This window comes from Vombatus ursinus, unplaced genomic scaffold, assembly GCF_900497805.2.
Source record: "Vombatus ursinus unplaced genomic scaffold, bare-nosed wombat genome assembly UNPS02014789.1, whole genome shotgun sequence".
NCBI classification, from domain to species: domain Eukaryota; kingdom Metazoa; phylum Chordata; class Mammalia; order Diprotodontia; family Vombatidae; genus Vombatus; species Vombatus ursinus.
In genome coordinates this window covers 1,434,678-1,449,502 of record NW_020954567.1, presented here as the reverse complement: position 1 = coordinate 1,449,502, position 14,825 = coordinate 1,434,678, and the positions used below count along the sequence as shown (strand labels likewise).

General features: G+C 40.4%; 1 protein-coding gene across 2 annotated transcripts in view; it reads right to left on the bottom strand.

Moving 5' to 3' along the window:
• Nucleotides 1-14,825, bottom strand: part of DDR2 (discoidin domain receptor tyrosine kinase 2) — a 78,954-nt gene that overhangs the window by 28,843 nt on the left and 35,286 nt on the right. For both annotated transcript variants that reach the window (XM_027868401.1, XM_027868402.1), the window contains 3 exons: nucleotides 11,702-11,885; nucleotides 3,984-4,227; nucleotides 18-80 (listed from right to left, as the gene is read on the bottom strand). In XM_027868401.1, coding sequence (XP_027724202.1) covers nucleotides 18-80; nucleotides 3,984-4,227; nucleotides 11,702-11,885 — 491 coding nt within the window. The remainder of the gene's footprint in view (nucleotides 1-17; nucleotides 81-3,983; nucleotides 4,228-11,701; nucleotides 11,886-14,825) is intronic.

The following is a 14,825-nucleotide window of genomic DNA, read 5'->3' as shown; positions in this document are numbered from 1 at the left end:
GGAAGAATTATACTTACCATAAGTGGTGGGTGCCACTGAGGAAGTGGGAAGGGCTCCAGAGTTGTTGTACATTGCAGCATCTATTAAAAAAAGAAGTGAGGCATAGCATGAGGAAAAATTAGCATTTTATCTATGGGGAGCTACAGCATAGTACCATGAAAAAAATACTGTCCCTAGAGTCAAAAGGCCTGGGTTCAAATCTGTCCTCTAATACTCATTACCTGTGTAAGCTTGCAAAAATCATTTGACATCTCTGGACCTCAGTTTGTTTCCTCAGTTGTGAAATGAAGGGGTTGGATTAGATGGATGACCTTTGAGGTGACTCTCAGCTCTAGACCTATGAGGACAACCAGCTGGATTACTGGGAAGCCAATGGCAGATAAACAATGGCATGTATTGGGTTAGCACGGTACCTGTATCTGTGTGTAACATGGGTCTGAACTGTGATTTGGCAAATGAGTGGGAGATGCAGGTGAACAAGAAGGAGCCAAGAAAAGAAACTACCTTTCTACTATTACATAGGACAGACATTTTGGCAGTATTTGGCTTGGTAAATAGAGTATTAGACTTGGAGTCAAGAAAACCTGAGTTCAAATCCTGTCTTAGATTCTTATTAGCCATGTGACTGTGGGCAAGTCACTTAACTTTACTCAGCCTCAGTTTCCTCATCTTTAAAATGAGGGTAATAATAACACCTACCTCACAGGGTGGTTGTGGGTCTCAAATGAGATGATGTATATAAAGTATTTTGCAGATCTTAAAACAACATATAGATGTTAATTATTATTGTTGTTATTATTAGAAAAGAAAGTCTTCTATGAACAGGATGTGACTAATCCTAATTGCAATGGCCCCTTTTCTAAGTGAAATTGTAATATTACATGGGCTTAGAGAAGGCCCCAAATTGGAGGTGCCTGGTTGATGATAGTGATTACATTTTTTCAAGTGAAGTATTATTAAAGTGAACAGGGATGAGATTGGTTGAGATGCCCCTTGTCCCCCAACCCATCACAAGGTGTGAAAAGGGAAAACGTTGTCCAAGTTTTAGAAAACAAAAAAAGTGGAGGGAGAGTAGAGCCTGAAAACTGTAGGCTGGGGAACTTGACTTTGACTCCTGGAAAAACTGTAAAGCTTTTCTTAAAGGAATAGTTACTGAACTATCTAGAAAAAAAAAAAATATCGCTTACAAGGAGCCAGCATGGAATCATCAAGATCATCAAGAACAGGTCATGCGATGTTTATTTTTTATGCTGTATTTTTATTTTTACTTTTTATTTACTTTTTTTGATGGATTAGGGAAATTCTATAGATAGTTTACCTAATTTTAGCAAAGCATTTGCTAAAGTCTCTCCATTATTATTGTGGCAAAAATAGATTGATTTTGGCCAGACAATAATACAATTAGGAAAATTAAGGTTTAGTTAGAGAACTGGCCTCAAAGGGTAGTCATTAATAGTTCAATGACATTTTGGCAGTGGTCTCTAGTAAAAGATCCCAGAGATCTGTGCTTGACCCCATCCTGTTAAGCAATTTTAATTATCAATGGCTAGGATAATTACCTTGATGATTTATTGATTAAATTTGCAGGTAACCCAAAACTGTGATCAATATTTAACATATTGCATGACAATATTTGGGCAATTAGGTGGCACAGTGGATAGAGCACCAGGCATGAAGTCAGGAAGACTTATCATCCCGAGTTCAAATCTGGCCTCAGACACATACTAGCTGTGTGACTCTGGGCAAGTCACTTAACCCTGTTTTCCTCATTTTCCTCATTTGTAAAATGAGCTGGAGAAGGGAATGACAAACCGCATCAGTATCTCTGCCAGGAAAACCCCAAAATGGGGATGCAGACATGACTGAAATAACTGAACAACAAGAAGTTATCAAACATTTACTGGCAGGCCACTGCATGGATGGGTTTATCCTTCATTGGTTTATTATTATTGGTTTATTATCCTCTCTAGCCACTTACTTGTCAGATATTATCCACTGTCATTCTCCACTTTCTTTCCCTGTATCCATTGATCAAAACTTTAATAGCTTAAAACTGCAGTAAGACTTTTGGAATCCCTTGTATAGTAATTCATACAAAAAAATTCTGGGGTTTTCATTGAAAGTTCAATATGAATCAATGATTTGATAAGTTAGCTACGAAAGTTAATCTTAGGTAACATTGAGAAACATAGTCTAGGAGGTGACAATCATGCCATCCATGCTCAAACCTAATCACATCATATTTGAACACTACATTTTAGGAAGGACTTCGATAATTAAGGACACTCACAAGATGGCAGCCAGGATGGAAAAAGACCTAAAGATTATGTCAAATACATAAAGGACTTATGATGAAAAATTCTATCCACTTCCAGAGAGAAAAAAATGAAGTCTGAGTGTAGTTTGAAGCATACTTTTTTCACTTTATTTTTCTTCCTTTTTGCAACATGTCTAATATGGAAATGTGTTTTGCATGATTTTACATGTATAATTAATATCGTATTTTGTACCTTCTCAGTGGAGAAGGTACTGGAAGGACTGGAGAGAGAGAGAAAATTGGAACTCAAAATTTATAAAAGTGAAATGTTAAAAAAATGTAATTAGAAAATATTTAGCAAAAGAAACAAAAAATACAATAAAACATAAAAAGAAGAGGAAGATTATGTGAAATAAGGATTGGTTAAATAAAGTAGGCATGTTTTGCCTGAAAAAGAGAAGACTTAGGGGAGACATGATAGCTGTCTTCAAGTATTCGAAGAACTATTGTGTGGAAAAGACGTTGGACATTTTGCCTGGGCTCAGAGGGCAGAATTTAGAGCACAGTAGCCATCAACAAGAAGATATAGGAGGAAAAGTTTACTCATAATTAGAGTGATCCAAAGGTGGGAGAGGATGCCATGGGAATTATCAGTTGCCCCTCAGTGAAAGTCTTCAAGTAGAGGCTGGGTAACTATATGTTGTGTATCTTATACAGTAAATTCTCATTTAGATGAATGATTGCTTGCTATGGGATCCCTACACCTGCCCCAGCTCTGTAGATCTGCCTGGTCTCCAAGTCCAATCCATCCACAGTCTGTCCCCATTCCTATCAGTGACCAAGTCCTAGTCATAATACCTTTTTTCTTACCTAAATCCTGAAGGACCTTTCTTGATGACCCAGTTCACTTTGACCTCTTCCTCCTCTTAACTCTTACAGTTTATTTAGCACTTAGTATATATCTTAGTTTAGAATGAAGAAGAGTAGGAACTATTTTGATTTCATCTTTGTATACCCACCAAATAAAATAGTGCCTTGCACATAGTAGGCATTTAATAATTGGTGAATTGGATGTCTTGTGCTCCCCACTAGATTGCATGTAAGTAATGACCAAATCTCATTATGTCTCTTGATTTTTAGTGCCTAGTCATAGATGTTGCTCAATAAATGTTTATTGTTGTTGTGGATGATGATGATGATGTTGGAAAAAGCATACATCTAGAGGTGTGCTTGAGCCGGCTTGAACTGGCTCAGAAGGGTCAATTTTTAAATTTTTAGTGTAAGCATTGGAAATTAACTAATGCTACAAATCAGGACTTAATTTATTGTTTTGTCAATTTTTGAAATTTAAGATTAAGAGAGAGAAAATGTTAATAATGCAGACTAAACCTAAAAGTTTATCATGCATACATTTTCTCCCTAATGAGCTGGTTGTTAAACATTTACCAGCATACCATTGCACAGATGGGTTACATATGCTAACTCTTGATTGGTTCACTTATGTTACATCCTCTCTGGACATTTGCTAGTCAGATATCATACTCTGTCATTCTTTACTTTCCCCTTTCCTCTATCCATTCGTCGGAAGCAGTTTTTTTAAGTCCACCCCTCCAAGCCACCAATCAGCCAGCTGACATTTCCAGTGATGTGCCCATTACCATCTTTGCCTTCACCACCCTCTTCCCTCTGATATGATCCTATCCCCTGCCCTTCTTCACATGAGTACCTGACTGAAAGGTGATTTCACTGAACATCATCCAGGTATCAGCAAAGTGAAACTGACACTTGATGGCGCTGGCCATTCGGTGAAGGAGAGGCACCGTGACAAAGCGGGCACTGGGGTTGACATCATCCAGGACCAGGAGGAAGGAGACAGCATTGGGTTCCCATTCATTGGACTCCGAGCGGAAGTAGCACTGAACCTCCTTAAAGATCTTCACCCCCTTAGCAAACATGTTGTTGCAGTGGACCTGGCGAGGAGAAGGAGACAGATCCAAGGGTGAGTATGCCAGCTACAACTTATAGCAGAAGGCTTAGGGAAATGATGCCTTCCTACCACCCCACAGCAGTCAGAATTTCCCCCAATGTGCAATCCATATGATCATGGTCCACTTTATTTTCCCATTTCTCCCTTGCAGGAATTCCAAAGGTAACCCTACTTACCACATCTTGGGATCCACTGAAAAGGAGACTAGAGCTTCACTGGAGTAGGGAAATGGGGCAGGATGCCAATCAACCCCTTTTCAAGGAAGGCCTAAAACCATCCCACTACTCTTTTCTCCAACTGAAATGCCATAGAAAACATCCCATTTCTTACATAATTTCCTACAAATAATATGTATTTTTAAATAATCAACAAAATGACAAAGAGTTCAAGTGAAACGATGGCCATTTATCCACTGTATTTGCCACTGTCACCACCCTGGTATTCAGGCCCTCCTCTGATTTCATCAAGACTATTTATTGTAAAAGCTTCCTAAGTGGTCTTCCTGCGTCCAGGCTAATCTTCACACTACAACCATAATAATTTTCCTAATGTAATCTTCTACTCAGAAGTGGTCATCTTGGTCTTCCTCCAGGGGCTACCCCTGCTCCTGGCATTCAAGGTTCTCTAAAGTCTGACTTCAGCCTACATCTCCAGCCTCATCTCTTCCCACTTCCCTTCACATATACTACATTCTTGCCATATTGAACTACTCTTGCCCCACCTTTTCCCATCTCTTACTTCTACCTCTGCCTCTTGGCCACTTTTTTTTTTGTTTTTGTTTTTGTTTTTTTTGGCTAGGCAATGGGGTTAACTGACTTGCCCACAGCCACACAGCTAGTAAGTGTTATGTGTTTGAGGCCGGATTTCAACTCAGGTCCTCCTGACTCCATGGCTGGTGCTCTATCCACTGGGCCACCTAGCTGCCCCTCTTGGCCATTTTTCTACTCATCTTTATCTGTTGAAATCCCTCCCATCCCTCAAGGCCCAGCTTAAGTGTTTCCTCTTCCATTAACCCTTTCATGACCTTCTATCTCCCCCACTCTAACTTGAAGATCATAGGGCTCTCTTTTTTTTTCTTCAATGTTCTTATAACACTTTGCCTTGACTTCTCCATTGAATTGGTCCCACTCACCCCTGGAGAGCCAGCCTTGGAGCCAGGAAGACCTGAGTTCAAAATCTACTTCTGACATGTGCCACATATGAGTTTTGTCACTTTGTACAAGTCGTTTGTGCTCTGGGCAATCCTCTAAGGCTACAGGGAAGTACAGGGAGAAGAAGCTCCCCTATCTGAGAGTTCTCTATGCTATTGAAAATAGGTGTTAGAAATAGCAGTTGTATGTAACACAAGCTGGTCTGGGTATGCCCAGTTCAGGTAACATGGCGGCCTGAATCCCCTACCACATAGCTACTTTAGTTTTTAAGACTTCCAAGAGTGAGTCAATGGTTTCTTTTCTGTTTATTTTTTCTGTTGTCTTTTTTTTTTTTTTTGGTAACTCTTATCTGCTGTATCCAGAGGGTGAAGATTCCAGCTCCCCTACAGCAAGGATGCCATGAATTGAACCAGTGAGAGGGGAAGGGTTTCCTTCTCCCACTCCCACTTTTATCTTGACTCAAAGAAATGGGCCTGAGTGTTTGTTTCTGTTATGTGTGGCTTGTCCTCCTCAGTTTCAGGTGCTAGAACTCCCTGTGGGAGTTCCAGCCAGGGTGACCTTAGAGCCAGGATTGCAGGCAGGGTGGTACTGCCAGTCAGGTGTGCATGGAAGCACTGAGAAACCTGGGACTCAAATCAGATAGGCCCTCTGGACTTGGAGCTGGTACTGTTCTCTATGGGAAATGAGTTAAGCTATGTATCTAATCTGTTTTCCCTCCCCAAAGACTGAGGAGGTATAAGGCAGATGGGGGATTATGCCTCCAACATGTTAATGGAGTAAGTATATATATTTGTGATTATACTTTTTGGAGTAAATATTTTTGTGTGAAAGCTAATCTCACTATTAGCAGCTAAATGGAACAGTAGTGCAGGGGATCCCCCCCTACAATGGGAGGCATCACCATTGGTGAAGATTGGTGCCATTTGCAGAGAGCTTAGACATCCTAGACCCCTGTAAGGGTCCTGGAGAATCCTGGGAGCAGGGGTAAAATGGTTAAAAAAAAAATCTACCTGGCCTTCCAGCTAGTGAGGGCCATGGTAGTCTGTGTTGTAAGGATAATAGTTATTTGTGAACTTTTCACCTCCCTTTGTTGTTGTTGTTCAGTTGAGTCTGACTCTTTATGACCCCATGGACCATAGCACACCAGTACTGTCCCTAGGGTTTTCTTGGCAAAGATACTGGAGTGGTTTGCCATTTTCTTCTTCAGTGGGTTAAAATAAACAGAGGTTAAATGACTTGCCCAAGGTCACAAGCTGGTAAGTATCTAAGGCTGGATTTGAACCCAAGTCTTCCTGACTGCAGGCCTAGCACTCTATCCACTAAACAACCTAGCTGCTTGCCTCCCCTACCCCGATCAGCTTGAAAACAAGATCTGCCTCATAAATGTAGGATGAAAGATCAGGAATGAAGAGGGACCTCAGACCCATCTAGTCTAATGCCTTTTATTTCCTACATAGGGAAACTGGGTCAAATAGGGAGTATTCAAGGCAGGATTTGAACCCACTTCCTCTGACTCCAGAACCACAGCTATTTCCTCTGTGTGATGCTATCTCCAAATCTTTGGACTCTCCAGCATCTTGAATAGTGAATTGTACATGGTAGGTGATAAATTAACTTTTGTCAAATGATTGGATATTATGGAGTTAAAAATGCCTTCTCTTTCTATTTTGTCAGATAAAAATCAACTGATTGATTTCTACCCACCAGATACAGCCTTAGTGTCATTAACAGAATCTCTTTGAGCTAAAGCACTTTATTGAGTGTAGAAAAGGATATTTTTTTCCTCTGACATAGTACTATATAAATACCAGCTATTGTAACCTCTACTAATGATGAAATGATGCAACAATCAATTCAAATTCAGCCATTGTCTCTCATGATGTTGTCTGGTGATTTCTGCCATCTTTGGGTCAGAATTGTATAATTCATTCATTTATGTAGTAAGGGGCCTTGATCAAAACTGGAAAAGAAAGTCATCCAGCTAACAGAGTGGACTTTTTGGTCATATCATAGAGGCATCTACGTGGTACAGTGGAGAGAGTGCTGGCCAGCAGTTAGGAAGACCAAAGTTCAAATCTGGCACAAGTCACATAACCTCTGTCTGCCTCAGTTTCTTCTCTTGTAAAATGGGGATAATCATAGCACCTAACTCCCTGTTTGCCCTAGTTTTCTTATCTGTAAAATGAACTGGAGAAGGAAATGGCAAACCACTCTTGTATCTTTGCCAAGAAAACGCCCAGTGAGGTCACACAGAGTCAGAAATGACGGAACAACAACAAAAGCCTCCCAGGGCTGTTGTGAGGATCAAACAAGATAATTGGAAAGAGCTTGGCACATAGTAGGCAGTTAATAAATGCTTATTTCTTTCTCTCCTTTATAGAGTCAATAAACTAAGTAGAGTCAGGGGACTTTGGTTCAAATCCTACTTCTGGCATTCACTACTTCCCTGACCATGGATAGTCACTGAATCCTTCTAGACCTCAGTTTCCTTCTCTCTAAGATGAATGAGCTGAATTAGATGGACTCTGAGAGCCCCATAGGGTTTAGATCTATGATACTCCCAAGTTGTCTAGTTTCCCTTCAGTTTTTCTCCAGCTGTTCCAGTGATGAAATCATGTGCTAACACCTTCCTTGGGAAAACCAGCTGCTTTCATTTACTGAGCATTTGTTAATGTTACAGAGCAGAGAGACAGACAGACTGACAGAGACAGAGACAGAGAGACAGAGAGAAAGAGAGACAGACAGAGAATCAAAAGACACCATTCACAGCTACAATAATCTTCTCAGATGGTTTTGAAATCTTTAGAATGAGCAAAGTAGCCTGTGGGGAAGGTGATAATCTTTTCCACAGATGTTTTGAGGAATTCTTCTGGAATGCAAATAAACAGCCTAGAATTTCATTCACATGTGTATACACTCACCCTAGACATTTGCTGGACCTTTTACTAGGGCAAGTTAACTATTTTCTGGAAGACAGTAGCTCTCTTTACTGGGACAGGCCCCCATCTGGTCATTTACACATGGCCATGCCAATCTGCAAATGGCAGTTTTAATGCATGGCCCTTAATGTATGGTTTGGTGAAATTAACATGACTTGAAGTTAGAAAAGCTTGCCTGGGCTCAGGTCCTGGCCCTTCCATGTGTGAGCTGTGTGAGTCTGGGCAATCCTTGAGTCTCTCTGAGCTGCTTCCTCAGCCTTAAAACAGTGACAGTATTCATGCTAGTTATTTCACGGGGTTGTTGTAAACCCTAAACCACATAAAAATGCCAGTGTATATTGGTTAACCACTGTGCATGTGAGGTGGTATATAAAGTATTGTGACAGATTTTTAAACAGACCTATCTCCAAATGTCACCCTTGCCAGCTTGAGTAAGTCACTTAAGTCCGGTCCTGCTTCCTCATCTGTAAAATAAGCAGGCTGGACTTTGTTGTTGTTCAGTCATTTCAGTCATGTCTAATTCTTCGTGATCCCATTTGGGGTTTTCTTGGCAAAAATACTGGGGTGTTTTGCCATTTCCTTCTCCAGCTCATTTTATAGATGAGGAAACTGAGGCAAACACAGATAAGTGACTTGCCCAGGGTCACACAGCTAGGAAGTGTCTGAGGCCAGATTTGAACTCAGATTTTTCTGACTCCAGGCCCACTGCTCCATCAAGCTTCAACATTTAACAAATATTTCAATAATTCTACAACTATTAAGTGACTTTGGCATGCAAAGAACTTGAGATACAGAGACAAAAATGAAAGAGCAACTGACCTTAAGAAATTACATTTTACTAGGGGTATTCAACATGCGCACAACCAATTAGATAAAAGTTACTGAACTGTGGAAGCTAGAGAAAGGTTAATTAGAAAAAAATTGCCATAGGAAAAAATGAATGCATCAGAGAGCTTGGGGGGAGAGAGCAGTGATCAGTGAAGAAGTAAAGGCTACACGGTGGAGGTCACACCTGAGCGGAGCCTTAAAGGAAGATCAGGATTTTGAACAGTAAAGACAAGGAAATAGCGCATTGCCGGCATGAAGGATGCCTTCGGTGGAAGCACAGAGGCCAAGGATGGCAGATTGAGGTAAGCGAACAGCTCATGGTAGAATCTGGCTAGAATGTGTAGTGCATGCAAGAGTAGGTGGTGAATGTTTAACAATTGGCTTGGGGGGAGGGGATTGCATGAAACACACTTAAGTTTAATTGGTATTCACATCGTCATCACTTTCTTAAGTCTAGACAACCCACAGAACGATAAATCAAGCCCTGATTTGTATGGTTTACCTATTTTCAGGTGTAAATGCTCACAATGAAAATTTGACAATCAAAAGCTGGTATGAGCAGGCTCTAGCACACCCCAGAATTCATGCCAGGGAATAATGTGAAATGAGGCCAGAAAGGTAGGTTTGAAACAGATTGTGGGAGATAATTAACGCCAGACTAAAGAGTTTGTATTTTATACTAAAGGCAACAGGAAGCACCTGAAGGTGTTTGAACTAAAAGGTAATATAATCAGACCTGCTATAAGGAAGATTATTTTGATAGCTGTGTGAAAAGTGAATGAGACAGGGTAGGGAGGAATTGCAGGGAAACAGATTAGGAGGTTATTTCAAGAGAGCATGGTCAAGGCTTGCTGGTTGTGTCCTTAACAGAAACAGGGAAATTTGGAAGAGGGGAAACATTTAGAGAAGATGTAAGTTAAATTTGAAACATCTTAAATTTCAGATGTCAGTGGACATCCAGGTAGAGATGTCTAGCAGATATTTGAAGATGCAGGACTGGCATTCAGGATAATAATAAATGGATTAATGAAGAAAGGAAGGAGAAAGAAAGAAAATAATAATAATAATCTTTATATTGGGCCTACCATATGCCAGGCACTGTGCTAAATGCTCTACAAATATTATCTCATTTGATCCTCACTACAACTCTGTTAGGTGCTATTATTATTCTGATTTTTTTAATAGTTCTTTTTACAGAAATTTACAGAATTTTTTTACAGATAAGGAAACTAAGACAAACAGAAGTTAAAGCAACTTGCCCAAGAGCACACAGCTAGTTAAGTGTCTGAGGCCAAATTTGTACTCAAGTCTTCCTTACCCCAGGTCCAATGCTTCATGTACCATGGCACCACCTAGGTGCCCCCAGGTAAGAGATCAATGCTACATTTTTCGGCATAGAAATAATAATTCTTTTCATTCAGTTCATCAATGAGAGTGAATGACATTACTAAGGGAGACAGTGTAGAGATAGAGAGGACAGAAGAGGACCAAGGACAGATCCTTGAGGGGCAGTCAGACTAAGTAACAAAGTAAAGGGATGCTGAATCAGGAGAGGAGAAATAACTAAAAAAGAGTGGTCACACAGGTAAGAGATCCAGGGAGATCCGGAGAGGGTCTGTATCGTGGAAGCCAAAGAAGAAAAGCATATCAACAACATCAAAAGCTACAGAAAAGCAAAGAAGGGCAGAGGGAGAGAAAGAGACAGAAACAGATAGACAGAGAAAGAGAAACAGGAAGTGAGAGAGTTGGAGAGAGAAGGAGTCAGAGAGAAAGAAAAAAAGGGGAAGAGAAGAAGAGAGACAGAAAGAGGGGGAGAGAGACATACATAAATGATGAGAGAAAGCTCCCAGAGGAGAGGGACATGAGATGTAACGGGGGTCAATCTTGTCAAGAAGGGCCACCTCTTCCTCAAAAACTGGATCAAAGAAGATGGGTGAAAAATGTAGAGTTTTTGAGGTATAAATTTGGAAAGATGAAGGTAATTAGAAGTTGTGTTATAGTGAATTTGGAGCCAAAGAATGAAGATTCAGATCCTGGCTGTGTTTACCTATGTGACCATGGGCAAGTCACTTAATCTCTGTGGGCAGGTCTCAGTTTCTTCATTTGTAAAATGAAGATTGGACTAAATGACTTCTAAGGCTGTTTTCAGCTCTAAATATTTGATCCTATGATCTTACGGTGCTCACAACACCAACAGGAAGTTAAAAAGTGAAGCAATGAAGCCATCTTCTTACTCCAGATCCAATGTGTTTTCCACCATTCTACCTCCTGTCTTTCTATGGTAAATCCCAGTTATCCCACAGTGCCCCTTGTGGCAGAGATGCCTACTTCATTTGCCACCCAAGTCACGGGTGGTCTTAGCTCCTTTCTTTTTGCCTCCTCTTCTTCATTCAGTTTAGAGATGACTGTTTATATTGACTGAGAGTTATCTCAGCCAAACAGAGAGGATTCTATCCCATTCCCTCCCTATCCCGTCAAAGCCCAGGGCCTTTTCTCAGCCCTCTTAGAAAAGCTCCCTCAAAGTCTGATGGTCACTGACCTTCATGGTGGTGAAATTCCTAATCCGGTCAAATTCAAACATGATCTCGATGTAACCGTTGGTGGCACTTTCATTCCTCCAGCCCACGTAATCATAGCCAGGCCAAACGTGGTATTCATGGGTCTGGGTGAAGTCGTCCAGGCCAGAGACCCCGTCTGTCAGTTGTCCCAGACCTTCTGTCATGCTGGCCAGCCCAAGAGAGGAGGGGGAAAGGAGAGGAGAGCCTGGAGTTAATACTATATTCACTGAATCATTCCCCACAGAAATTTAGTAACACACCAAAGTTTTTCCAATAATCTTAAGAATGGGGAGTTGTGAATTTCTCAAGAAAATGTAAAAAAAAAAAAAGAATTCATTTTACAATAATGAGTCATTTATTTGGTTGGATAAAGAGGCATTCCAGATAATTGGATTTTCCATATAAATAAAGCAGAACATTTCTTTAAAATGTTTAACTCTGAAGAGGTTGAAGCACTTGTAAGGTTAATACACAGAGAAGTGAGGACTGTTATTATTGCTCACACAGGACCAGGGGAGAGTTCCTTCCCCTGCTGTACCAGGAAGTGACCAATTCATGGTGCTGATGGGTAGGAAGGGGACTGACGTGAATGCTTGGGAGGTACGGAAACTGGCTGTGATTGGGCATAGAGTGGATATAGGGGTTCGAACACTGTCTCTGATGCTTGCTACCTGTGTGACCTTGGGGAAGTCACTTTGAACCCTTGCCCTCAGTTGTGTCATTAGTGAAGTGGGGAATTAGACTAGAGGGCTTCTGAGGTCTTGTCCATCTCCAGACCTATGATCCATTACTACTATTACTTTTGTACTAGTAGTCTATGGAATGAGTTATGGAGATGGTCGATAAGTTTGCCCGTGATGCCTACGCCGTTGGTCTTTAGTATTCTCATCTTGTACCATCACTGCATCGTGGAGGTAGAGGGGTGTTCACAGGCATATTGTGGATTGGGCTTCAAGGTAGGTGCCGCTCTGGCTCCCTGATACTCTCCTCAACCCTATGTAGTGTCCAAATATCAGAATTGAGGGTATGAGGATGAAGAAGTTGTAGTCCAGGTTTGGTCAAGTGCTGCCTATCCAAAATGTACCAGCTGAGCTTGCTTCCTGAGAGAAAGTTCTCAAGGGCCCTTGGGTTTAGGTGACATTAACTATTTTGGGTAGAAATAGTTCTCAGATGTGTTATAGATTTCCTTGTCTTTTAAACAGAATACGTGAAACATTACTTGATCTTTCCAATGACTCAGGGTCATACTCCAATGTGTAAGGCTGTTTACCCCCATTTTAAGTGGCCTCAGGCTGCTTTTGGTGATGCTGTTGTTGCATTTTCCCCTGTCAGAAGTAATTTCTCAGTGTGTTAACTTTGGAACAGATAGCTTTTCCTTTCCCCCCCTATTTCCTTCTGCCTCCCTCAACCCCGCCCCCATCCTTCCCACTCACACACACATATACACACACACTCACCAGCTGAATGTTCTAAAATAACTGAAAGGGAAATTTTTTCTATTTTCTTCACCTAGCACAGTGTCTAGTATATAGTAGGTGTTTAATAAATGCTTGCTAAATAAAAAAAATTATCATTATTAAATCACAAGCCTGTGCAATTCTAAGGCAAGAGATTTCTGGAAGAGTAGTCCTATGCCTTTCTGTGGGCTGACGTTCATGGCTTCGTGGAAGCTCTTGTCAATCCTGGGAGATCTCTGCCTACTTTTGAGCTTTTAGTTGCTTGAATTTGCCAAAAATTTCTTTACTAAGTAATATTTAAATTCAACCAAACCACCAAGAAAATTCATTCCAAACAAGTATAATCTAGAGACACTGACCTGTGCATATTTATTATGGATAGGGGTGTTTAGGAGGCACTGAGTAGCCCCTTCCCTATCTAAAGAAAATGATGGCAATTAAAGTAGCAGAAGAGGAAGAGAAAGATGAATTATTATTTTCAAGTTTCTCTCCCCTCTTCAGTTTCCACACCTTGTACTCATAGCATGGACATCACAAATGAAAAGGGTGTGTCGTTAAACTTCAGAGCAACCACACGTCTGCTCTACACAAGGTAAGGCTGTGTCCCACACAGTGCTTCAAAATATCAAATCATTTTACATAATACCTTTACAGAGAAGTTAAAATATAAAGCAGATTAAGTCCTTAAAACATGGCCTCCAACCTGCAAAATTTGCATTGGCCTCATCCACAGAGACCAGAGCCTATGGTTCCATTTTGGATCACCTCCATGTCTTCCTATATCTTCCTCAAACCACTAGGCTAAGAAAATAACACAAAAGTCGTTCATAACAAATGCACTCCACTTTCAGACCCTGAATACAGGTTGCCAAGAAAAATTTGTGAAAATATTATTAAAAAAAAAGAGAGAGAAAGAAATTTTTCACTTGGATCAGAATCAAATCAAATCATCAATTTACAAAACCAGCTGCCTGATTCTCCCTGAGCCTATGGCACCTTCTCCTGAATATGGTTGAAGAAAATGATGCTAGGGAAAGACCAGCAGACTTGGTAAAGAAGAATGACTCAGTAGGTTGAAAGCTAGTGCTTTGGGTGAGTTGGCTCAACAAGGCCTCATGCCAGGATGACACCTAAGTGAGTTGCTGCTTACACGTATCCCAGAGGGAGCTTCTTAACATTGTTCTTAACCCACCACTCCACACACACACACACACACGCACACACACATGCACGCAGTTTCCTTCTTTCACCCCAACCCCTTCCAGTCTCTGACTTTAGGCTTGTGTCTTCAGTGCAGCGTTGATATCCCTCAATTCAGTCTCCTTATCTGTGAAATGTGAGAAGAGGGGGTTGGACTAGTTCAGAGGTTCTTAATGTGGGGTCCATGGACTTGTTTTTTTTAATGTATTTTAAATTATATATAATAAATAATTTATATATTTAATATAGTATATATTAATGTGATATATGTAATATAGTATATATGTAACATAGTCTATATAACTAACTATACATACTATTATGTTATGTACAATATATTATTGTACATGATATAATTATATAATAGTATATACAATAATGCATATATGTAATACAACATTGTATATATAATAAATACACATATACTATTATATAATATACAATAAAT